The sequence below is a fragment of the Pan troglodytes genome, chromosome 20 (assembly GCF_028858775.2).
Source record: "Pan troglodytes isolate AG18354 chromosome 20, NHGRI_mPanTro3-v2.0_pri, whole genome shotgun sequence".
Lineage (NCBI taxonomy): Eukaryota > Metazoa > Chordata > Mammalia > Primates > Hominidae > Pan > Pan troglodytes.
Genome location: NC_072418.2, coordinates 15787929 through 15810531, shown reverse-complemented (window position 1 = coordinate 15810531; position 22603 = coordinate 15787929). Strand labels below are relative to the sequence as shown.

Here is a 22603-nt window from a genome sequence, read left to right as displayed (position 1 = left end):
CCGCCCACCGTACGTTTCCTCATTGACTGGCCAACCACTATCATGTGATTCGCCCACCCACTGTGCCAACATGGCGGCGCCCAGGTCCTAATTCGGGAAACGTGCACCTTGACTAATTCGGTTTTCTGTGGCTACGAGAGCAGGTGAGGACGGGCTAGGCAGCGCGGGGAGGGATTCGGACTCGGGGCGGGCCTGCACGAGGGCATCGGCTCCACAGGGACCAGTCATCCCCAAAACGAGGGGATATCAGCTTACCGAGGCCGCAGGTTTTCCTAGTCCCTACCTCATAGATATGTAGGACATCCCCGGGCCCGGAATGCGGCTCTCTGACCCTCTCTGTGCCCTTCCCCGCCCCCCGAACCAGGCTTGGCGGGCGGAGGCGCCAGCGGATGTCTCATGCAAGGATCGTCTCTGTGGCTAAGCCTCACTTTCCGCTCCGCCCGGGTGCTCTCTAGAGCCCGGTTTTTCGAGTGGCAGTCCCCAGGGCTGCCGAATACAGCAGCGATGGAGAACGGCACCGGGCCCTATGGAGAAGAACGCCCACGTGAAGTCCAGGAGACGACAGTCACCGAGGGGGCTGCCAAAATCGCCTTTCCCAGTGCCAACGAGGTCTTTTATAACCCGGTGCAGGAATTCAATCGAGACCTGACGTGAGCAGGGGTCAGACGTTAGCCTGGCATCGGCTAGTGGGTCAGTGTGGATGGCGGGGGCGGGGTATGAGCTAGTCCTCTGTCTCCCACCAGATGTGCTGTGATCACCGAGTTTGCTCGCATTCAGCTTGGGGCCAAAGGAATCCAGAGTGAGTGGAGGTCCAGGCTTCTGGTGGGCGGGGGTCACACAAGTTTATCTCCCTGCCTGGGCTCTTCTGCCGCCCAAATCCAGAGGGGCTTCAGCCACATAGCAGGCCCTGGGTTCTGCTCCTTCAGCCTTTCCCCAGGGATTTCAGGGACGATATTTTGGAGATTAAGGGGAGGTTTCTCAGAGGGGACCTTGTTATTCTCTGACTTGTGCCTCTGGGTGGCTGCAGTCAAGGTGCCAGGAGAGAAGGACACGCAAAAAGTGGTCGTGGACTTGTCAGAGCAAGAGGAGGAAAAGGTTGAACTGAAAGAGAGTGAAAACCTGGCCTCAGGAGACCAACCTCGCACAGCGGCCGTGGGGGAGATCTGTGAGGTGGGGCCTGAGCATAGGAGCTGGCAGCCCTGGAATTTAGCAGGAGACAGAGGGCTCCTGGAGGGGGAGAGCTATAGGAGGTGGGTGGTGGGGGCTCCTTGGGGCCCAGAAGAGGATGGAGGTGGAGATGTGAGGGAGGTTTTCTGCTTACTCCAACAGGAAGGCCTGCATGTGCTGGAAGGCCTGGCAGCTTCAGGCCTACGTTCCATTCGATTTGCCCTAGAGGTGCCTGGGCTCAGATCTGTGGTTGCAAATGATGCCTCCACCCGGGCTGTGGATCTCATACGCCGGAATGTCCAGCTCAATGACGTGGCCCACCTGGTACAGCCGAGCCAAGCAGATGCCCGGTAGGTTCTGGGCATCACAGCCTAGCTCTGGGACAAGCCTGCCTGGGGTCAAATTCTGGCTCTGTCATATTCTCACTCTGTGACCTTGAGTGAGTGACTTAGCCTCTTTGAGCCCCAGTTTCCTTGTCTGTCAACTGAGAAAATTAGTTTTACAGGGGTTGCTGTGATGAGTAATAGATAATTATGGTATGATCCATACTCTGTGCCAGAAATAAGTAGCATCCTGGTCTCTGTTTTAACTTCTTACACTCCTTTTATTAATTCAAATGAGCCATAGTATATCCAGTGTCTGCTATGTGTCAGGCACCGTTTTCAGAACTGGAAATGCATCAGGAAACAAAACATGCAAAATTGGTGACCTTCGCAAGAGTTGGCAAACTATAGCCTGTGGAGCTCACAGCCTTTTTTTGTTTGTTTGTTTGCTTGTTTGTTTGTTTTTTGAGATGTAGTCTCGCCCTTGTTGCCCAGGCTGGAGTGCAGTGGCACGATCTCAGCTCATTGCAACCTCCGCCTCCCGGGTTCAAGCCATTCCCCTGCCTCAGCCTCCCGAGTAGCTGGGATTACAGGCACGTGCCACCACGCCTGGCTAATTTTTATTTTTATTTATTTATTTACTTTTTGACACGGAGTCTCGCTCTGTTGCCCAGGCTAGAGTGCACTAGCGTGATCTTGGCTCACTGCAACCTCCGCCTCCCAGGTTCAAGTGATTCTCCTGCCTCAGCCTCCCGACTGAGTAGCTGGGACTACAGACATCTGCTACCACACCCACCTGTATTTATAGTAGAGATGGGGTTTCACCATGGTGGCCAGGATGGTCTCGATTTCCTGACCTCGTGATCTGCCCACCTCGGCCTCCTAAAGTGGTGGGATTATAGGCATGAGCCACTGCGCCTGGCTATGCCAGGCTAATTTTTATATTTTTAGTAGAGACAGGGTTTTGCCATGTTGGCCAGGCTAGTCTCAAACTCCTGACCTCAAGTGATCTGCCCGCCTCGGCCTTCCAAAGTGCTGGGATTACAGACGTGAGCCACTGCGCCCGGCCTAGCCTAGTTTATCAATGGCCCACAACCCAAGAATGTTTTTTACATTTTTAAAGGTTAAAAAAGAAGAATATGCAGTAGGGACCACATATGACTCACAAAGCCTAAAATACCTTCTGACCTTTTACAGAGAAAAAAGTTTTTACTTTTCTGACCTTACTAAAATCCAAATAGTAATCACAGACAATGAAAAGTAATTAGCTGGGCATGGTGACTCATGCCTGTAATCGAGCATTTTGAGAGGCCAAGGCAGGAGGATCGCTTGAGGCCAGGATTTCAAGACCAGCCTAGGCAACACAGTGAAACCCGTCTCTACAAAAATTTTAAAATGAGGTCAGATGCAGTGGCTCACCCCTGTAATCCCAGCACTTTGGAAGGCCGAGGTGGGCGGATCACTTGAGGTCAGGAGTTCGAGACCAGCCTGGCCAACATGGTAAAACCCCGTCTCTACTAAAAATATAAAAATTAGCCAGGCATGGTGGCACGTGCCTGTAATCCCAGCTACTTGGGAAGCTGAGGCAGGAGAATCGCTTGAACCCAGGAGGTGGAAGTTGCAGTGCGCTGAGAACCCACCACTGCACTCCAGCCTGGGTGACAGAGCGAGACTCTGTCTCCAAAGAAAGGGAAAAAAAAATGTGTTAATACATCTATAAACTGCTTGAAATGGTGTCAGGCAGATATGTCTTATATCAGTATTGTTGTTGTTTTAGATGTGTGGACTGAGTTCCACATGGTGCTTTTCCTAAGTAGGAAAATTGTGCAGTTTAATAAATGACCAAGGCCAGTGCAGTGGCTCACACTTGTAATCTCAGCACTTTGGGAGGCCAAGGTGGATGGATCACTTGAGGTCAGGAGTTTGAGACCAGCCTGGCCAACATGTTGAAACCCCATCTCTACTAAAAATACAAAAATTAGCTGGGCGTGGTGGCACATGTCTGTAGTCCCAGCTACTCTACTCGGGAGGCTGAGGCGCGAGAATTGCTTGAACTGGGGAAGCGGAGGTTGCAGGGAGCCGAGATCACAACACTGCACTCCAGCTGGCTGACAGAGCAAGACTCCGACTCAAAAATAAAATAAATAAATAAATAAATGACTGAGCCAGGACTTGAACTTGGGAATCTGGCCCCGGAGTTCAGACCCAAACCACTGTGCTGTACGAGTTAATATGTGTAGGGGACAGAGAAGGTACCTGGCGTGGGAGGCTGAGGACCTGGCCCTCTTTGCACCCAGGATGCTGATGTACCAGCACCAGAGGGTGTCGGAGAGGTTTGACGTCATCGATCTGGACCCCTATGGCAGCCCAGCCACCTTCCTGGATGCAGCTGTGCAGGCTGTGAGTGAAGGAGGTGAGGCGGGGATGGCACTGGGGTGGGAGCAGGGCTTGGGGTGTTGGAGGGTTCTCACTGCCCAGCCCCTCTCTGCAGGGTTGCTGTGTGTGACCTGCACAGACATGGCGGTGTTGGCGGGGAACAGCGGGGAGACATGCTACAGCAAGTACGGGGCCATGGCCCTCAAGAGCCGGGCCTGCCACGAGATGGTGAGGGGCCCTCTGCCAGCCAGCCAGGGAGACTGGGGGACAGGTGGTTGTCTGAGTCCCTTCCCAATACACTTTCCCCCTCCTCAGACCTGCTCAGCTTCCTCCAGGCTGATGGCCAGATGCATCCCAGGCTGTTAACGACAGGCGTGTCTTCAACCCACATAGTTCCTAAGAGCATGGCTGATAATCGTGGTCATTTGGGGACAGTGGCTTTGGCCAGGACAGGAGTGCATGGCCACATTATTTTAGTTTTCTGTATTAGAACAACTTTTCAAAAAAAAAATTTTTTTTTAAAGGTGGTTTTTCCAGGACTGGGTTTAAATCCTAGCTTTGCTGGTGGCTCTGGGCAAGTGACTTCACCTTTCTGGTCCTCGGGTTTTTTTGCATCTGTAAAATGGGCACAATGATGGTCTGAAGGCCGGGCACAGTGGCTCACACCTGTAATCCCAGCACTTTGGGAGGCCTAGGCAGGTGGGTCACCTGAGGTCAGGACTTTGAGACCAGCTGGCCAACATGGTAAAACCCCATCTCTACTAAAAATACAAAAATTAGCCAGGCATGGTGGCAGGTACCTGTAATCCCGGCTACTCAGGAGGCTGAGGCAGGAGAATCACTTGAACCCAGGAGGCGAGGTTGCAGTGAGCCAAGATCACTCCGCTGCACGCCAGCCTGGGCAACAGAGGGAGACCCCGTCTTAAAAAGGAAAAAAATAGGCCGGGCGTGGTAGCTTACGCCTGTAATCCCAGCACTTTGGGAAGTCGAGGTGGGCGGATCATGAGGTCAGGAGATGGAGACCATCCTGGCTAACATGGTGAAATCCGATCTCCACTAAACATACAAAAACTTAGTCAGGCGTGGTAGCGGGCACCTGTAGTCCCAGCTGTTCGGGAGGCGGAGGCAGGAGAATGGCGTGAACCTTGAAGGCAGAGCTTGCAGTAAGCCGAGATCTGGCCACTGCACTCCAGCCTGGGCGACAGAGCGAGACTCTGTCTCAAAAAAAAAAAAAGGGCTGGGTGCGGTGGCTCATGCCTGTAATCCCAGCACTTTGGGAGGCCGAGGCAGGTAGATCACGAGGTCAGGAGATCGAGACCATCCTGGCTAACACAGTGAAACCCCGTCTCTACTAAAAATACAAAAAAAATTAGCCGGGCGTGGTGGCGGGCGCCTGTAGTCCCAGCTACTCAGGAGGCTGAGGCAGGAGAATGGCGTGAACCCAGGAGGCGGAGCTTGCAGTGAGCTGAGACTGTGCCACTGCACTCCAGCCTGGGCGACAGAGCAAGACTCTGTCTCAAAAAAAAGAAAAAAAAATAGGCCAGGCGCGGTGGCTCACGCCTGTAATCCCAGCACTCTGGGAGGCCGAGGTGGGCGGATCACCTGAGGTCAGGTGTTCAAGAGCACCCTGGCCAACATGGTGAAACCCCGTCTCTACTAAAAATACAAAAAAAAAAAAAAATTAGCTGGGCGTGGTGGTGGGTGCTTGTAATCCCAGCTATTCGGGAGGCTGAGGCAGGAGAATCACTTGAACCCGGGAGGTGGAGGTTGCGGTGAGCCGAGATGGCACCATTGCACTCCAGCCTGGGCAACAAGAGCAAAACTCTGTCTCAAAAAAAAAAAAAAAAAAAAAAAAAAAAATGGTCTGACCCTATTGAGTGTCTGATCAGGATTCAAGAAGGCTGAGTGGTGAAGTGCAGCGGCTCATGCCTGTAATCCTAGCACTTTCGGAGGCCAAGGTGGGAGGATCACTTGAGGTCAGGAACCTGGGCAACATAGCGAGGACCCCATCTCTACAAAAAAACCCTAAAAATTACCTAGGTGTGGTGGTGGATGCCTGTGGTCCCAGCTACTCTGGAGGCTGAGGCAGGAGGATCACTTGAGCCTAGGAGTTCAAAGTTATTGTGAGCTTTGATAGTGCCACTGCACTCCAGCGTGGTCCACAGAGGGCTCTTGCCCTTGTTCCTAAAGGATCCTGTCATGAAGTCAGCCCGGGAAATGCTGTCTCCTTTCCCATATCAGAGTCTCACACTAGCAGGAAAGCCCTGGCCGTTTTGCTTTTTTTTCTTTTTTGAGATGGAGTTTCACTCTTGTTGCCCAGGCTGGAGTGCAGTGGGGAGATCTCAGCTAACTGCAACCTTCGCCTCCCAGGTTCAAGTGATTCTCCTGCCTCGGCATCCCGAGTAGCTGGGATTACAGGCGCCCGCCACCACACCCAGCTAATTTTTTGTATTTTTAGTAGAGACGGGGATTTCATCATGTTAGCCAGGCTGGTCTCAAACTCCTGACCAGCCTCCCAAAGTGCTGGGATTACAGGCATGAGCCACCACGCCCGGCCCAGGCCCCAGCAGTTCTACAGCACCTAGTATTCCCACTTCCTGCCCACAGAGCCCTTGGGGGCTGGAACGTGGGTCCTCAGTACATGCCACATGGCACACCGATAATGCTGGTCAGAATAGGTTGGATCTATGCTTTCCTCACTCATTTAGTGCCCCCAGCAGTGCCACAGACAGGGACTGTTGTGATTTTGCAGATGAAGAAACTGAGGCACAGAGAGGGGATACTCACTTGTTGAGGGTCCCACAGCCAGGACTTTCGGGGGTGGGCTTGGATCCCACGGAGCTGGCCCTGAGCCTGTACTTGTGAGTACCACATAGGGCTCCTGGTGGGGTGGGTGGATAGTGGAGGGGAGGCTGACACCCACCCCCCACCCCCAGGCCCTGAGAATCGTCCTGCACAGCCTGGACCTCCGCGCCAACTGCTACCAGCGCTTCGTGGTGCCGCTGCTCAGCATCAGCGCTGACTTCTACGTGCGTGTTTTTGTCCGTGTCTTCACCGGCCAGGCCAAGGTCAAGGCCTCAGCCAGGTCAGCCCGGGGACAGAGAGTGGTGGTGGATTGAGAGAGGAGACAGGACCTTGCCCTGGGGGATCTGGGGCTTCTTAAGGGACAGAGCCAGTCTAAGGGAGGAGTTGGGGTGTCGTGGTCACGCTGGGAACTCATGGCCACTGGTACCCCCCACAGCAAGCAGGCGCTGGTGTTCCAGTGTGTGGGCTGCGGGGCCTTCCACCTTCAGCGTCTCGGCAAAGCGTCAGGAGTCCCCAGCGGCCGGTGAGCAGGGAGGAAGGAGGAGAAGGGGAGTCCCAGGGTTTTCCTCCCTCCCTACCAACCACCCCTCTCTGTTTAGGGTCAAGTTCTCTGCAGCCTGTGGTCCCCCTGTGACCCCCGAGTGTGAACACTGTGGGCAACGACACCAGGTAGGGCTAGGCCAGGGGAGGCAAAGGAGCAAGAGGGTCTTGAAGGTCATGGTCCCTGCTCACCTGTCCCCGGTGTGCCCCCAGCTTGGCGGCCCCATGTGGGCAGAGCCCATCCATGACCTGGATTTTGTGGGCCGTGTCCTGGAGGCTGTGAGCGCTAACCCCGGCCGCTTCCACACCTCGGAGCGGATCCGAGGGGTCTTGAGCGTCATCACTGAGGTGAGAGCCGGGCTGTGACGGGGAAGGGGGCTCCACCTGTGCCCGTCCATCTCCACTCATGCCCATCCTGTCCCCCATCGCAGGAGCTCCCGGACGTGCCTCTGTACTACACCCTGGACCAGCTGAGCAGCACCATCCACTGCAACACACCAAGCCTCCTGCAGTTGCGGTAAGAGCCCCTGGGGTCGGGAGGAGCCTGTCCCAGACCACAGGGTGGCCTGGGGCAAGTCCAGGGATTCTCATGCATAGAACTTGCGAGGGGGTGGGGAGAACCCGGTGCAGTGTCTCATTCCTGTAATCCCAGTACCTTGGGAGGCTGAGGCAGGAAGATCACTTGAGGCCAACCTGGGCAACGTAGTAAGACCCTATCTCTAACAAATAAATAAATATATATGTACACACACATACATATACACACACATACATACGTATGTATACACACACACACACACACACACACACACACACACCCATTAGCCTGGCATGGTGATACATGCCTATAGTCCTAACTACTCAGGAGGCTGAGGTGGGAGGATCATTTGGGCCAGGAGTTTGATGCTAAAGTGAGCTATGATCATGCCACTCCAGCCTGGGTGACAAAATGAGACCCTGTCTCTTTAAAAAAAAAAAAAAAAAAATTAGGCCAGGCTTATTGGCTCATGCCTATATTCCCAGCACTTTGGGAGGCTGAGGTGGGCAGATCACTTGAGGTCAGGAGTTCAAGACCAGCATGGTCAAAATGGTTAAACCCTGTCTCTACTAAAAATACAAAAATTAGCTGGGTGTGGTGGCACATGCCTGTAGTCCCAGCTACTTGGGAGGCTGAGGCACGAGAATCACTGGAACCTGGGAGGAGGAGGAGGCGGTGGTGAGCCAAGATTGCGCCACTGCACATCAACCTGGGCAACAGAGCGAGACTCCATTTAAAATATAATAATAATAATTAGAAAAAGAAAAAGGCCAAGTGTGGTGGCTCATGCCTGTAATCCCAGCACTTTGGGAGGCTGAGGCGGGCGAATCACTTGAGGCCAGGAGTTCGAGACCAGCCCGGTCAACATGGCGAAACCCCATCGCTACTAAAAATACCAAAATATTAGCCAGGCGTCGTGGCACATCCCTGTAATCTCAGCTACTCAGGAGGCTGAGACAGGAGAATTGGTTGAACCTGAGAGGCAGAGGCTGCAGTGAGCCAAGATTGCATCATTGCACACCAGCCTGAGCGACAGAGTGAGACTCCACCTCAAAAAAATAATAATAATAAATAAGAAGGCCAGGCACGGTGGCTCAGTCCTGTAATCCCAGCACTTTGGGAGGCTGAGGCGGGTGGATCACAAGGTTAAGAGATCGAGACCATCCTGGCCAACATGGTGAAACCCTGTCTCTACTAAAAATACAAAAATTAGCTGGGCGTGGTGGCACATGCCTATAGTCCCAGCTACTCGGGAGGCTGAGGCAGGAGAATCGCTTAAACCCAGGAGGCGGAGGCTGTGGTGAGCCAAGATTGCGCCACTGCACTCCAGCCTGAGCGACAGAGTGAGACTCCATCTCAAAAAAAAAAAAAAAAGAAAAGAAAAGAAATGAATTCTGTAACCATGAGCCCTTGCCGAAGGTAGTCTTACCCACACTGGTCAGCTTGGGCTTTGGGGTCAAGGAGTCCGGCATCTCCCTCATAATCCCTGCTGTTCCCCAGGTCGGCCCTCCTCCACGCTGACTTCCGGGTCTCACTCTCCCACGCCTGTAAGAACGCTGTGAAGACGGATGCCCCTGCCTCTGCCCTCTGGGACATCATGCGTTGCTGGGTGAGGGCAGGGCTGACCTCATGCAGGTGCGAGGGCAGGTGGTGGTCACCTGGAGGTCCCTTGGGCCTAGTATTCCCTAACCTCTGACCTCTGCCCCCAGGAGAAGGAATGTCCGGTGAAACGGGAGCGACTATCAGAGACTAGCCCAGCGTTCCGCATTCTCAGTGTGGAGCCCAGGTAGGGGCAAGCACATGCAGGAGCGGCCAGGGCTGCCCACAGACATGGAAGCACATGTGTGTGCAGACAACACAGATGCTGCCCCACACAGACTCGTGCCCATTCTTCAAGTGAGATTCAAAATCTGCTGACTGGGGCTGGGTAGGTGGCTCACGCCTGTAATCCCAGCACTTTGGGAGGCTGAGGCAGGTGGATCACCTGAGGTCAGGAGTTCAAGACCAGCCTGGCCAACATGGTGGAACCCCATCTCTACTAAAAATACAAAAATTAGCTGGGCATGGTGTGGTGGTGGGTGCCTGTAATCCCAGCTACTCAGGAGGCTGAGACAGGAGAATCGCTTGAACCTGGGAGGCAGAGGTTGCGGTGAGTCTAGATCGCGCCATTGCACTCCAGCCTGGGCGACAGAGCGAGACTCCATCTCAAAAAGAATAAAAAAATAGCTGGGTGCGGTGGCTCATGCCTGTAGTCCCAGCACTTTGGGAGGCCGAGGCAGGCGGATCACGAGATCAGGAGATTGAGACCATCCTGGCTAACACAGCGAAACCCTGTCTCTACTAAAAATACAAAAAAAAAAAAAATTAGCCAGGCATGGTGGCAGGTGCCTGTAGTCCCAGCTACTCGGGAGGCTGAGACAGGAGAATGGCGTGAACCCCGGGGGGCAGAGCTTGCAGTGAGCCAAGATCGCACCACTGCACTCCAGCCTGGGTGACAGAGCAAGACTCCGTCTCAAAAAATAAATAAATAAATAAATAAAAATAAAAATAACTAAATCTGCTGACTGGGCTGGGCATAGTGGCTCATACCTGTAATCCCAGCACTTTGGGAGGCCAAGACAGGCAGATCACCTGAGGTCAGGAGTTCAAGAACAGCCTGGCCAACATGACGAACCCCTGTCTCTACTAAAAATACAAAAAAAAAAAAAAAAAAATTAGCCAGGTGTGGTGGCACATGCCTGTAGTCCCAGCTACTCGGGAGGCTGAGGCAGGTGAATCGCTTGAACCTGAGGCAGAGTTTGTAGTGAGCCGAGATCGCACCACTGCACTCCAGCCTGGGCGACAGAGTGAGACTCCATCCCAAAAGAAAAGAAAATTAGCATTACCAGCATACCAGGGGTAACTTTTTGTCCATTTTGTTCACTGTCTATTCCCAGCACTGAGAACAATGCAGGCACACAGTCGTTAAATAAAAATGTTTATTAAGGCTAGGCATGGTGGCTCATTCCTATAATCCCAGTGCTTTGGGGGCCAAGGCGGGAAGATCGCTTGAGCCCAGGAATTTGAAACCAGCCTGGGCAACACAGTAATTAAGACTCCATCTCTACCAGAAAACTAAAAAAATTAGCTGGGCATGGTGGTACCTGCCTGTCGTCCGAGCTACTCAGGAGCTTGAGGCGGAGGCAGGAGGATTGCTCAAGCCCAGGAGTTCCAGACTGCAGCTTTGATGGCGATCGCACCACTGCACTCCAGCCTGGGCAGCAGAGTGAGACCCTGTATCTTTATTTTATTTTTTTTTAGACAGAGGCTCACTCTCTTGCCCAGGCTGGAGTGCAGTGGTGCGATTTCAGCTCACTGCAACCTCCGCCTCCCAGGTTCAAGCGATTCTCCTGCCTCAGCGTCCCGAGTAGCTGGTATCACAGGCACCCGGCACCACGCCTGGCTAATTTTTGTATTTTTAGTGGAGATGGGGTTTCACCATGTTGGCCAGGCTGGTCTCGAACTCCTGACCTCAGGTGATCCACCCGCCTCAGCCTCCCAAAGTGCTGGGATTTACAGGCATGAGCCACCGTGCCTGGCCGAGACCCCATCTCTTTAAAAAAACCAAAAATGTTTATTAGATGAATGAGAGAATCCTGACATGAGCAGACACCTCGTGCTGTGTTGTGGAGGCGGACAGGCCCTGTGGGGAGTGGGGACACACTCGTGTGGCAGCTTCCCCCAGCCCCAGCGCCCCACCCCTGCTTCCCTAGGCTGCAGGCCAACTTCACCATCCGGGAAGATGCCAACCCCAGCTCCCGACAGCGAGGACTCAAGCGCTTCCAGGCTAACCCAGAGGCCAACTGGGGTCCCCGGCCTCGTGCCCGGCCAGGGTGAGTGGTGGTAAGGTGGGGGTGGGGCTCAGCCAGGGAAAGAAGGGGTAAAGGGCAGATGGGGTCCCACCTACTCCTCCCCTCGCACAGGGGCAAGGCGGCCGACGAAGCTATGGAGGAGAGACGCAGGCTGCTTCAGAACAAGCGGAAGGAGCCGCCGGAAGATGTGGCCCAGCGGGCTGCCCGGCTCAAGACATTTCCTTGCAAGAGGTTTAAGGAGGTGAGGTCCCTCCTCCCTTTCCCCCACTGCAGGACACATGAGTCTCCCCTTTGGGCAACAGGGAGAGAATTGGGGGAGCTGGGGCCAGGCAAGTGTTTGGGAGTGGGCTTCCCATCCCAGGAAAGGATCCCATCAGGGGCTGCTGAGCTCCGGGCAGGGGTTCACACCCACCATCTTCCCACCAGGGCACCTGTCAACGCGGGGACCAGTGCTGCTACTCCCACAGCCCCCCGACACCCAGGGTTTCTGCTGATGCTGCCCCTGACTGTCCAGAGTCCTCCAACCAGAGCCCCCCTGGACCTGGGGCTGCCGCTGGGCCAGGCATAGACTGAACCAATAAAGAGATGTCACGTCACCTTCTCCCGATTGCCTGTGGTTTGTGTATTGGTCCATACAGCTGCATGACTGGGATCTGTTCCTCTGGGGATCGTTCGCCCCTGCCTGACTGGAGTGTTGAGTCTGTATGGGAGGTAGGAGCTGACCATCTGCACAGTGGTCGGCCCCTCTGCAGCGAGGGTCACTGAGCCACCCCAGAGCCGGAGCCAGCGATTCCCGAAGCGGCCACGGGGCGGCAGCTGTGCGCTCGCTCCCGCGGGGGTTCTGCCCCTCTTCCCCCTCCCACCTTCAGCGCTCTCCAGGCCACGGGCTTGCGCATAGTGGGGCGCTCCTGCCCGGTAGCCCCCACGTGTCCTCGCGCCGCTGCCTCCTCACCGCCTGGTTTCTTTGGCCCAGCTCTCCAGGGGCCACAGTGGCGGAAGCTGGACCGGAACCAGGCGCCCTGTGCATCCGCTCCAGACCAGGTGCTTCCTGCCCTGAGGCCCGGGGCGAGGGGGGCGTGCACACAAAGAGGGACCTCGTAGGCTGCTGCCCAGACACCCAGTGAGGGGGAGCTGTACCCCTCCCTGCCCTCCAGAGTGGGGTTTAGTAACGTTAACGAAGAGTCCTGGGGCAGGATCCCCTCTCTGGCTCCTGCTCCCTTCATCCCCATCTGTAATGAGGCTAATCTTAGGACCCTCCTTGTAGCGATATCAGAGTTAGCGCTTAATTTTTTTTTTTTTTTTTTTTTTTTTTTTTTTTTTTGAGGCAAGGTCTAGGTGTATGGCCCAGGCTGGAGTGCAGTGGCGCAATATTGGCTCACTGCAGCCTCCACCTCCCAGGCTCAGGCCATCCTCCCACCTCAGCCTCCAGAGTAGCAGGGACTACAGGCACACACCACCACAACCAGCTAATTTTTGTATTTTTTGTAGAGATGGGGTTTTGCCATGTTTCCCAGGCTGGTCTCAAACTCATGAGCCCAAGCAATCCGCCAGCCTCAGCCTCCCAAAGTGCTGGGATGACAGGCATGAGCCACCACGCCCGGCCTTTACTGCATAAAACTTTAGTTCCTGCTTCTTTGGAGGAAAGCAATGGAGGTGTTGATCGTGGGGTCCTGGGCTCCACCCCATTCCTGGGGGGGCGGTGGTTGGTAGTCCTGGTGCTGGGTGCCTGCCTGCCTGGGGGCTCTTGCAGTTGCCCAGATACACAGACGGGCCAAAGCATGAGTATCACAAGTGGGCGGCAGTCCGGTAGCTGCTGCTGCCTGGCTGTGCCCAGAGCCTCTCCCTGTGGGAGGCTCCAGTAGGGTCTTCAGGTTTACCACCAAGCCAGGATAACTGCCCCCCATGAAGGGGCCGGGTGCTGTGGGGTGAGGGCCATGGACCACCAAGTTGGAGTTATGTGATCCTGTAGCCAAGAGGCCTATAGTTGTGGGGACCTGTTGGGCATCTACTGGAAGGTCACACCAGCCCCGGCACCCTAGGAAATCCAACTTCCCCACCCCACCCCTGACAGCCATGGCTCTTCCTCTCACCCTCCTGGGCTTGGAAATGTGTGGATACTGTGCTGAGGGCTTAGGACACCTGCCCAGGCTGGACACCCAAGGCCAGACTGTTAGAACTGTTCCCCTTTGGGTGCCCCACTCCCGGGTAGGGGTGGTGGAGAGGAGGGAAGGGCCTCTGTAAAAAGAGGAACCAGGCTGGGTGAGGAGAGGAGGTGGGGGCCCAGGGTCACGCGGCCCCAACGGGCCGGAAAGGGCTCTCCGTCACCCCCATCAGCATAGACATTCGGGCAGGGAGTGTTCAAAGCCAAAGGGCAGACTCGGACATAAGAGGAGGCAGCTTCCCTGCCTCAGTTTACCCCCTGCGTGCATCCAGGCATCTCCCTCCCCCGCTGCCCTGGGGCCCGGGTCTCCAGAGGCCCGGGGTCCCTACAGTGGCTGGGGGAGCGGAAGGCGAAGCCCTGAGGGGTGGCGGACCGAGTCCTGCCAGCGCCGGCTGGGGGCGGGGCCGGGAGGCCCGCGCTGCTAGGTCCCCGCCCGCTGGTTTCCTCCGGGGTCAGCCAGGCTCCTTATCAGGCGCGGCCAGGCAGCCTGGCCCTTATCTGCACTGGGCCAGCATCCTCCGGCCGCTGCGCCGCCAGGGGTGAGAGGGAGGAAACCGGGCCGCCGGGGGCGGGGAGAAGGCGGGCCGGCCCGGGAGCCGCTCACTTTCCCTGGGGGGGACCTACGCGGAGACCTCGGCTATCCTGGCCCTCCGAGGCCCACGAGGAGGCGCGGCCCAACGCCGGGGCCTGGAGCATTGAGGCCGGACCCTCGCGAGACAGCAGAGCCTGGCCTGACGCTGGAAACCACACCCTGGCCCAGACTGCCAGCCCTGACGGGACAGAGCCAGGGCACTCACCAGGCTGCAAGAACAGTGCTGGGGTAAGAGGGGAGTGGGCCTAAAGGTGGAGGATCCTGGGCCTGGGACCCAGCCTGCATTCCTTTGTTCATTCCTTCATTCATTCATTCACCAGCAGGGACCCACTAGTGAGGGGCCAGGCCTGCTTCCCCAGGGCCTAGCTGAGGAAGACAGGGCAGAGGGGCCAACAGTCTCACACCTTGCTGGGACATCCTGGACTCTGGAACCAAGAGCAAACAGGGATGTCAAAACAGTATGCGAAACTGTGGATGATCGCGGGGCATTGTGGTGCATGCCTGTAATCCCAGCACTTTGGGAGGCTGAGGCAGGAGGATCACTTGAGCCCAGGAGTTCCAGACCACCCTGGACAACAGAGTGAGAACCTGTCTCTACAAAAAAAAAAATTTTTTTTTTTAAATTAGCCGGGCATGGTGGCACATGCCTGTACTCTCAGCTACTCAGGAGGCTGAGACAGGAGGATGGCTCGAGCCCAGGAATTTGAGGCTGCAGTGCACTATGATTGCACCACTGCACTCCAGCCTGGACAACAGAGGGAGACCCTGTCTCTAAAAAAATAAACAAATTTTAAAAAGTGTGGATGCTGATGAGGATGGGGGCTTCCAAGCCAGAGGGAGGGTTGGGGCATGACTGGACTGGACTGGGCAGTGGGGTCAGTGTTTGGGGGTCTAGGGTCAGCATTTGAGGTCATAGTGTCAGTAGTGGGGTCACAGGGTTGCTATGGGGGATGTTTGCAGTGGGAGTGGGGGTCACTCAAGCAATTATGGAGCACTTTCAGGGACAGCAATGGGAAGAACCGCAGGGTCATTCTTGAGGTGCAGAGGGTCAGCCTGGGTGGGGGCTGGGGGCCTTCCGTGAAGGGTCAGAGTCCATCTTGGAGGGATTCCAAGCTCACATGGCATCAATGAGTTAATGAGGAGTCTCTGGGTTGGATCTTTAGATCTGAGGATAACAGGGTTAATCTTGGGGTTTCTGGGGATCCCAGGATCAGTTAGGGGCTCCCTGTCTTGTTCCCTCTCCAGGCTGCAGAGGTGAGGGAATTCTGGAAGAAGGAATATTTGCTCAGAGGCTGGGCAACAGCGCCCCTCCTGGGTCACAAAGAGCTCAGGGACAGTGCGCTGCCTAGCACCTGGGGGGCGCCTCCTACTCTAACGTAGGACCCCCCTCCCGTGTCCTGGAAGTTTCTGGGCCTGCCCCCGCCATCTGCCTTTACTTACTGAAACTCCTCCCCTCCTCCTTTCCCCCTCCCCCTCCCCCCTTCCCATTTGAGGGGTTTCTTGAGCTAAGCAGGTGGGAGCGGGGCACCTAGTCCTCCTCCCCACTGGCTGCCTTCTTTCCCACAGGTGAGTACCCCCACGTCGGGGTCCATGTGCCCGCCTCAGGCACAGGCAGAGGTGGGCCCCACCATGACTGAGAAGGCAGAGATGGTGTGTGCCCCCAGCCCAGCGCCTGCCCCACCCCCTAAGCCTGCCTCGCCTGGGCCCCCGCAGGTGGAGGAGGTGGGCCACCGAGGAGGCTCCTCACCCCCCAGGCTGCCACCTGGTGTACCAGTGATCAGCCTGGGCCACAGCAGGCCCCCAGGGGCAGCCATGCCCACCACAGAGCTGGGCACTCTGCGGCCCCCGCTGCTGCAACTCTCCACCCTGGGAACTGCCCCACCCACTTTGGCCCTGCACTACCACCCTCACCCCTTCCTCAACAGGTCAGTGGGGATCTGGGGCGGGGGGCAGTGGGGATTGGGGGCCAGGGTCCTTGCCCACAAGGCATTAGTGACCCACGACCCCTTACAGTGTCTACATTGGGCCAGCAGGACCTTTTAGCATCTTCCCTAGCAGCCGGTTGAAGCGGAGACCAAGCCACTGTGAGCTGGACCTGGCTGAGGGTGAGTGTGGGTTTGTGTGCCTTGTGGGTTTGTATGCCTGTATGTGCACTTGTGGGTGCACAGAAGGCCTGGCCGTCTCTGTGTGGGGCTCATGTCTGTCCTCTACTCCACCTCGGGGAGACGTGCTTCCAGCACACACAGAGAACAGACCACATAGGTTCTACCCATGTGCAAAATCGCAGTCCCATAGCCAGCCCCACACAACCACCGCCACCCAACAGGCCAAGCCGTGTAGCCGCAGTCACGGCAAAACAGAGCATGCCACACCAGGGCATGGGAGCCACAAAATGACAGCTCCACTGGAATGTGCAGCCACGCAAGACAGCCACAAGACCACAGCCATGCAAGAGACAGCCACAGGACCACAACCACACACAAGACAGCCACAGGACCACAGCCACTTAGGACCACGGCCACACAAGAGTCAGCCACACAACCACAGCCACTCGTGAAACAGCCACATGGCAACATCACACATAACCACAGCCATGAGACATAACAAGAGTCTCACACAGTCATACAAGACACAGGACACAGACAGTCATAATGAGAGGACCTCTCAGACCCATGAGTACACCCAGCCAGCCGTACTTGGGCACAATCAGAATGAGGGCCCCACGGACAGCTTCCCAGACCAAACAAACACAAGGAAATCTTTCTTTAGGGAATCTCAGTCATTGACATAAAGGTGCCCATAGTCACAGATACAGCAGGCCCTTGTCCGTAGGCCGGGCCTGTGATGATTCTTGTCTGGATGGCTCTTGGGAGGGGTGGGGAGAGCTGCCCGTGGACCCCTTGGGTGGAGAAAGCCCCAGCCCATGGCCTGGGTTTAAGTTCCCACGAGGGTGCTGCGTGTCTAGCGGGAGGGCAGGAGGGGCCGCCCTTTGGGCCATGGCACCAACCCGGCCCTCCTTGTCCACAGGGCACCAGCCCCAGAAGGTGGCCCGGCGCGTGTTCACCAACAGCCGGGAGCGCTGGCGGCAGCAGAACGTTAACGGCGCCTTCGCCGAGCTGAGGAAGCTGCTGCCGACGCACCCGCCCGACCGGAAGCTGAGCAAGAACGAGGTGCTCCGCCTAGCCATGAAGTACATCGGCTTCCTGGTGCGGCTGCTACGCGACCAAGCCGCAGCTCTGGCCGCAGGCCCCACCCCTCCCGGGCCCCGCAAACGGCCGGTGCACCGGGTCCCAGACGACGGCGCCCGCCGGGGATCCGGACGCAGGGCCGAGGCGGCAGCGCGCTCGCAGCCCGCGCCCCCGGCCGACCCCGACGGCAGCCCCGGTGGAGCGGCCCGGCCCATCAAGATGGAGCAAACCGCTTTGAGCCCAGAGGTGCGGTGACCGCACGCGGCAGCACCTCTGAGCCGGAGGGCACCAGGGACTCGGCCCAGGGCCGTCAAGGAAAGGGCAGTGGACGTGCTGCGCATGTTCGGGAGCGAACTCCCCCGAAGAAGGACCAGTGAAGACGTCAGGGGCAAGGTCTCGGGGGTCCGGAAGGGTGATCATCGACCCCCAAGGGACCCGCAGACCCTTAAAAAAAATCACCCACAACCCTCTGGAAGTGGCCTTGCCCGGGTCCCCTTCCCAGGGGCGAGGTCGGCAAAGCAACATGGCAGAGCAGTCATAGGACCCAAGTGGTGCCTCATTTTTTCCGGGCTGGGGTCGCGGGGGGAGGCCAGGAGGGGCTGGGGAGGCTTCGCTTTTCTCACCGTCGGCCCCTCTGGGAGACCCAGGGGCAGACGCTCGTCGACGGCGTCTGCTGCGCTCCCGGCGCTTGGAGAGAGGCGCAGAATCCAAGTCGGGGACGCACCCTACCGACCCCGACCCAGTCCCGCACGGTCGCGTTAGCGAAGGGTCAGGCGCTCTCGCGTTTGTTTTTCTTTATTTCTTTATTTCACATACACATTAGCCATTCAATGGAGAAGCCGGAGAGAGTCAGGCAAAGATGGTATAACAGAAGCGCAGTGACGGGGGCGGGGCGGGGCGGGGCGGAGAGGGAACAGACGGGCTGGCTGCCTACTTGCATTCCGCTAGGACACTGAAAACCCAGAAAACAAAACAGACAGTAAACTACCCTTGTTTCTTATGTATCTCAGTGCAGAGACGGGGGTGGAGGGCAGAGAAGAGGGGGAGACCAGGCTGAAGGAGGAGGAGCAGAGGGAGGGGGACGCTAAGGGGGAAGCACACCAAATCCATTAGTACTATATATAGAGATACTCGTATATACTGCGTTTCTTAGCCTAAGAAGAAACTTGTTTGACGGGACGGGCGGCCTTTGCGGTCCGCGATGCTGGTGCTGGTCGGGCGCACGGATCTCCCGGGAGGGGCCGAAGCGGGGCTGGCCCAGGCTGGCTTGCGGGGGGAGGGGGGCGCCCCGAGGGTGGGTGGGGTGGGGGGGAGCAGAGGCGGGGCTGGGGTGCCCCTCGGGCTCTCGATTGGGGGACGAAAGTTCTCGTGACTTTATTGCTCCTTTATTTTCTCTCGTGTGGGGGGGTCTGTTCAGCACGGTCAGGGTGGGGGAGTGGTGGGTCGTCTGAGCCACCCGGCCCCTCTGGGACCCAGAGCGCGGCGTCCGCTCCGCCAGCACGGGGGTGAGAACAAGGCACTAGGTCGGCCGGCCAGCGCAGGGGCGGGTGTGTAAGGCAGTCGACAGGGCTGGTTGCGGGGTGGGGCGGGGCTGTGTGCGGGGCCGTGTGCGTGCGTGCGTGCGGGCGCGGGCCTGGGCAAATCGACCTGTCAGCGTGGCTGGTCCTGTCCTGGAGCGTCGAGCCTTCCCGGTGTTCCCCGGAGGGGGTCGGGGATAGGATGAGAGATGTTGAATGGGGGCGGGAGGGGCGCCGGGAAAGGGGGGAGGAAACTACCAACTTGCTGAGCGCGCTCCTGATAATGCTGGTGAGGGTCAAGTTGGCGTCTGGCTCAAAGAAGGGCGCTCGGGGCGGAGAGGGAGGGAGGGAGGGGACGTTTGTTCGTTGGCATTGACCTCTGCGGGGGAGGGGCCGGGGACCCCTGCCGCGCCCCCGTACCCGGACGGGGATGGGGCGAGGAGGGGTGCTGGGCCCCAGGGAGGGGCGCCCGGGGAGACCCGCGGCCGGAGCAGTCCAGCCGCCGGGGGCACGCCGCTGTCCCGTTCCGTTAAACTCAACAAAGAAGGGATATGCGTATTCCTAACAAGTGCAGGATATTTAATTGATTCATAAACTTATGTATAATAGTTTGTGGGTTCTTTAAAACGTACTTTATAATGTAAGAAGCACCAGGGTTTTATGTTTAATTATCTTAAAAATAATTTTTCTCTCGTCCTTTTCCTTTTTGATCTTGTGTTGGTTGATTTTTTAAATGTCGAGGTGTTTTTTTTAAACTCTAAAATGTGAACGTTTCCTTCAGCCCTCCCACCGAAACAGAACGAACGACGAAACAAATAAAAACCCCAGATCATCCTCGTCAACGCAGGAAAACGACTTAAAAAAAAAAAAAAAAACTAAAAACGAACAAAAAAAAAAAAAAAGGGAAAAACACTCAGCTTTCGTTATCCCCGCGCAGGGCGGGGCAGGCCCGGTTCTTTTAGCGTCCCCAGAGCCGCGAGGACATTACAACAAAAATAGAATTTTTTTTTCTTAATCTCTTAACATACAAAGATAGGAAAACTCTCTGATGCATTGCACTTGGTTCAATGAAAAAAAAAAGTTAATTTCCCCCATATATATTTTTGTTTTTTTTTTTTCTCTCCTAACACGTCCCCACATCTCCTGTTGCCCTCATTGCCCCTCACAACACCACTTGGGAAAGGAGCAGCCCCCACCCCCTGCCCGCCCGGGCAGCCCCGCCGGGCACGCTCCGGCCCGGGCCCAGCTGGCCTGCAGCTTCCGACCTCGCCCGGGCAGGCGCCCCGCAGACCCTAGCTCCCACAGTCCCACAGAGCCCGAGCCCTCGACTGTCGTCGAGGGAAAGGGCACGTGCGGCCGGACAGGGAGCCCCTTCTGCTTCGCTCTCAGCTCTGACCCTGTTTAGCCAACCGAACTGAAAAATCATTGCACTTTGACCGCGCGTCACGCCCGGCCCACCCGGCCCCCCACCCCCGGGGCCTTACTCCCCACGCCCCGGGAGACTCCCGCAGGATCCACTGCCCCTCAGCCCTGGGGTCCTCTAGGGCTGCACGCTGAGGACAGGGGGAGGGCTTCACTCAACTTCCAACAAAAGCCGCCCCTGGAGCCAGCCACCTTGTGGCTTCCAGCTGGGTAGCAGGCACCGTTCGCCTGCCGCTACGGCCCCAGGTCGCTGACCTCCTCCCCTCCCTTCACTCCCTCCTCTTCCCTCCCTCCGCCAGCTCGGGGCCACAGCCTCACAAACTAGATTCACAATAAATACAGCCCATAGCCCACCCCTACGTGGTGCAATGTTGATTTTCTCTCAGAGGATCCTGACCTGTGCTTTGTGTTTTCATACAATTAAGAAAGAGAGAGAAAGAGAGAGAGGCACAAGGACTCAAGAAGGGGCCAGGGACGGGAGACGCAGGAGGAGGAGTAAGGCACAGAAAGACAAGCCAGAGGGGCCAAGTCACACCCTGGAGGGGAGCTGGGCGTGCTCATCCTCCCCTCCCTCCCAGGGGGGCTTCTGAAGACCCTCTGGACAGGCCCCCCAACCCTCCCTTGAGGGAGGAGGGGGCTGGGGGGGAGAGCTACTTCCTGTGGTGTGTTACCAAATTGTTCCCAAGTTGCTCAAACGGAGGAGGAGTTCCCATTCCAACAGCAAAAGACCCAAACAATGAATGCCCCACCCCTAAATAAAGAGTAAAGACATTACAGCTAAAATCCAGAGAAAAGTGGCCACGTGGGGGGCGGGGAGGCGGGGGAAAGTCGGGGGGCACAGAAAGCTCCAAAACACTTTTGAAAAGGACGACACCCAACACCCTCCCAAGGAACTGAAAGTCGGCGAGCAGGACGCCTACCTAAGCGCAGGTGGTGGCTTAGCGCGGCAGCGGCGGCTGCCTGGTCCTCCTCGCTCGGCTCCGGGGTCCCCTTTCTGCTCCACCCTCCGGCCCGGCCCCAGCAGGGCAGTCTGCATGAGGGGCAGGGGCAGGAACTGATGGGGCGGAGCGAGGGCACCTGCATGCAGGGCTGGGGGCGGGGGCGACCTGGGGCCCGACTCCCCTCCCTCGTGGCAGGAAGGAGGCCCTCCTGGCCTGCAGAGAGAGGGGAAAGGGGGCCTGTCCCAGGCTGGGACGAGGCCGTCGAGAGCATTCCGACTTTTTCCTACGGACTGTACAGAGGGGTCCAGGGCCCCAGGAACTACTCTTGCGGCTCAGGGTGGGGTGTCAGAACACCCTCCATTCTGGGACACGCAACTAGCTCCAGGGGTCACCCCCTGCCCGCCTGGGGGCTTTTAGCCCAAGGGTGGGGTGGGGTAAGTGGAGGCTGCTCTCCCCCTCCTAGTCGGGAGCAGCTGGGGGAAGAAGCTGGAGCCTTGGCAGGGAGGGAGGGAGGGAAGGGCGGAGTCTGGAGGGGAGAGCCTGAGGGATCTAAACCCCATCATCTTTACAAGCTGGTCCTCCAGGCTCCCTAGGGCAGCTCCGGCTGTGTGGAGGGTGGGGTTCCCCTAGGAAGGGGTGAGGGTGGAGGCCAGGCCCCTTCAGAACTGTGCTGGTTGCTTTGTTTGGGGACTTTGTTCCTTCCCCAGAAGGCCGGGGCGGGGTCAGGGGGAGGAAGGCAGTTCTGCATCCTTTCTTGCTTTCTGTCCTCTACTTGACAGAGTCCATGTCGCGTGTTTCTTTCTGCTTGGCTGCTGGTGCACAGCTCCACCGAGACCCCTTCCAAGGGCTCTCTGAGAACTGGGCTGCTTCTGGGGCCCGCGGGGGTCCCCGGGCTGGAGGAGAGAAGGGCTGAGTGGCTGACGACGTGTAATTTTTGCTTTTCGGTGGGGCTGGGCTGGGCTGGGGGATTTTTCCATTCTCAAAATTTCTTCTCCCCCCTTTCGAGGAACCTCTTCTTCTCATTTTGTTGTTTCTTTTGTCGATCTTATCAGAGGAACCAGGACTGAAACAGGATGAAAAAGAGGCGATACTGAGAACAGCTAGGGCAGGTCCCATCTCACTCCTACCTGGCCCAGTGACCTGGCCCCTCAAGGGTCCAGCTCCCAAAGAGCCAGGGTGCCG

General features: G+C 57.1%; 3 protein-coding genes across 29 annotated transcripts in view; 2 read left to right on the top strand and 1 right to left on the bottom strand.

Annotated features, from left to right (window-relative positions):
* The first annotated feature begins 1 nt into the window (after position 1).
* On the top strand, positions 2-12201 carry TRMT1 (tRNA methyltransferase 1). 11 transcript variants are annotated; one of them, XM_009434768.4, is made up of 17 exons: positions 2-143; positions 456-650; positions 744-799; positions 1028-1170; positions 1330-1517; positions 3788-3903; positions 3982-4094; positions 6803-6951; positions 7108-7194; positions 7271-7340; positions 7425-7559; positions 7643-7728; positions 9250-9358; positions 9459-9535; positions 11502-11621; positions 11712-11841; positions 12027-12201. In XM_009434768.4, the coding sequence occupies exons 2-17, from the start codon at positions 505-507 to the stop codon at positions 12171-12173; spliced, it is 1872 nt and encodes a 623-aa protein (XP_009433043.1). In that variant the 5' UTR covers positions 2-143; positions 456-504; the 3' UTR covers positions 12174-12201.
* Positions 12202-14253: 2052 nt separating this feature from the next.
* On the top strand, positions 14254-19940 carry LYL1 (LYL1 basic helix-loop-helix family member). 3 transcript variants are annotated; one of them, XM_016935226.4, is made up of 5 exons: positions 14499-14581; positions 14674-15391; positions 16067-16278; positions 16367-16458; positions 17381-19940. In XM_016935226.4, exons 2-5 carry the CDS (start codon positions 15203-15205, stop codon positions 17794-17796), a joined length of 909 nt encoding a protein of 302 aa, XP_016790715.1. In that variant the 5' UTR covers positions 14499-14581; positions 14674-15202; the 3' UTR covers positions 17797-19940. The 3 variants fall into 3 exon arrangements, with proteins under 3 accessions (XP_016790716.1, XP_016790715.1, XP_054528893.1); XM_054672918.2 differs by having other exon boundaries at positions 14506-14581; positions 15920-16278; XM_016935227.4 differs by lacking the exon at positions 14674-15391 and having other exon boundaries at positions 14254-14581; positions 15920-16278.
* The window catches only part of NFIX (nuclear factor I X), a 103436-nt gene continuing 99153 nt past the window's right edge, over positions 18321-22603 (bottom strand). For all 15 annotated transcript variants that reach the window (XM_016935214.3, XM_063801276.1, XM_063801278.1 and 12 more), the window contains one exon: positions 18321-22484. In XM_016935214.3, coding sequence (XP_016790703.1) covers positions 22470-22484 — 15 coding nt within the window. In that variant the 3' untranslated portion in view covers positions 18321-22469. The remainder of the gene's footprint in view (positions 22485-22603) is intronic.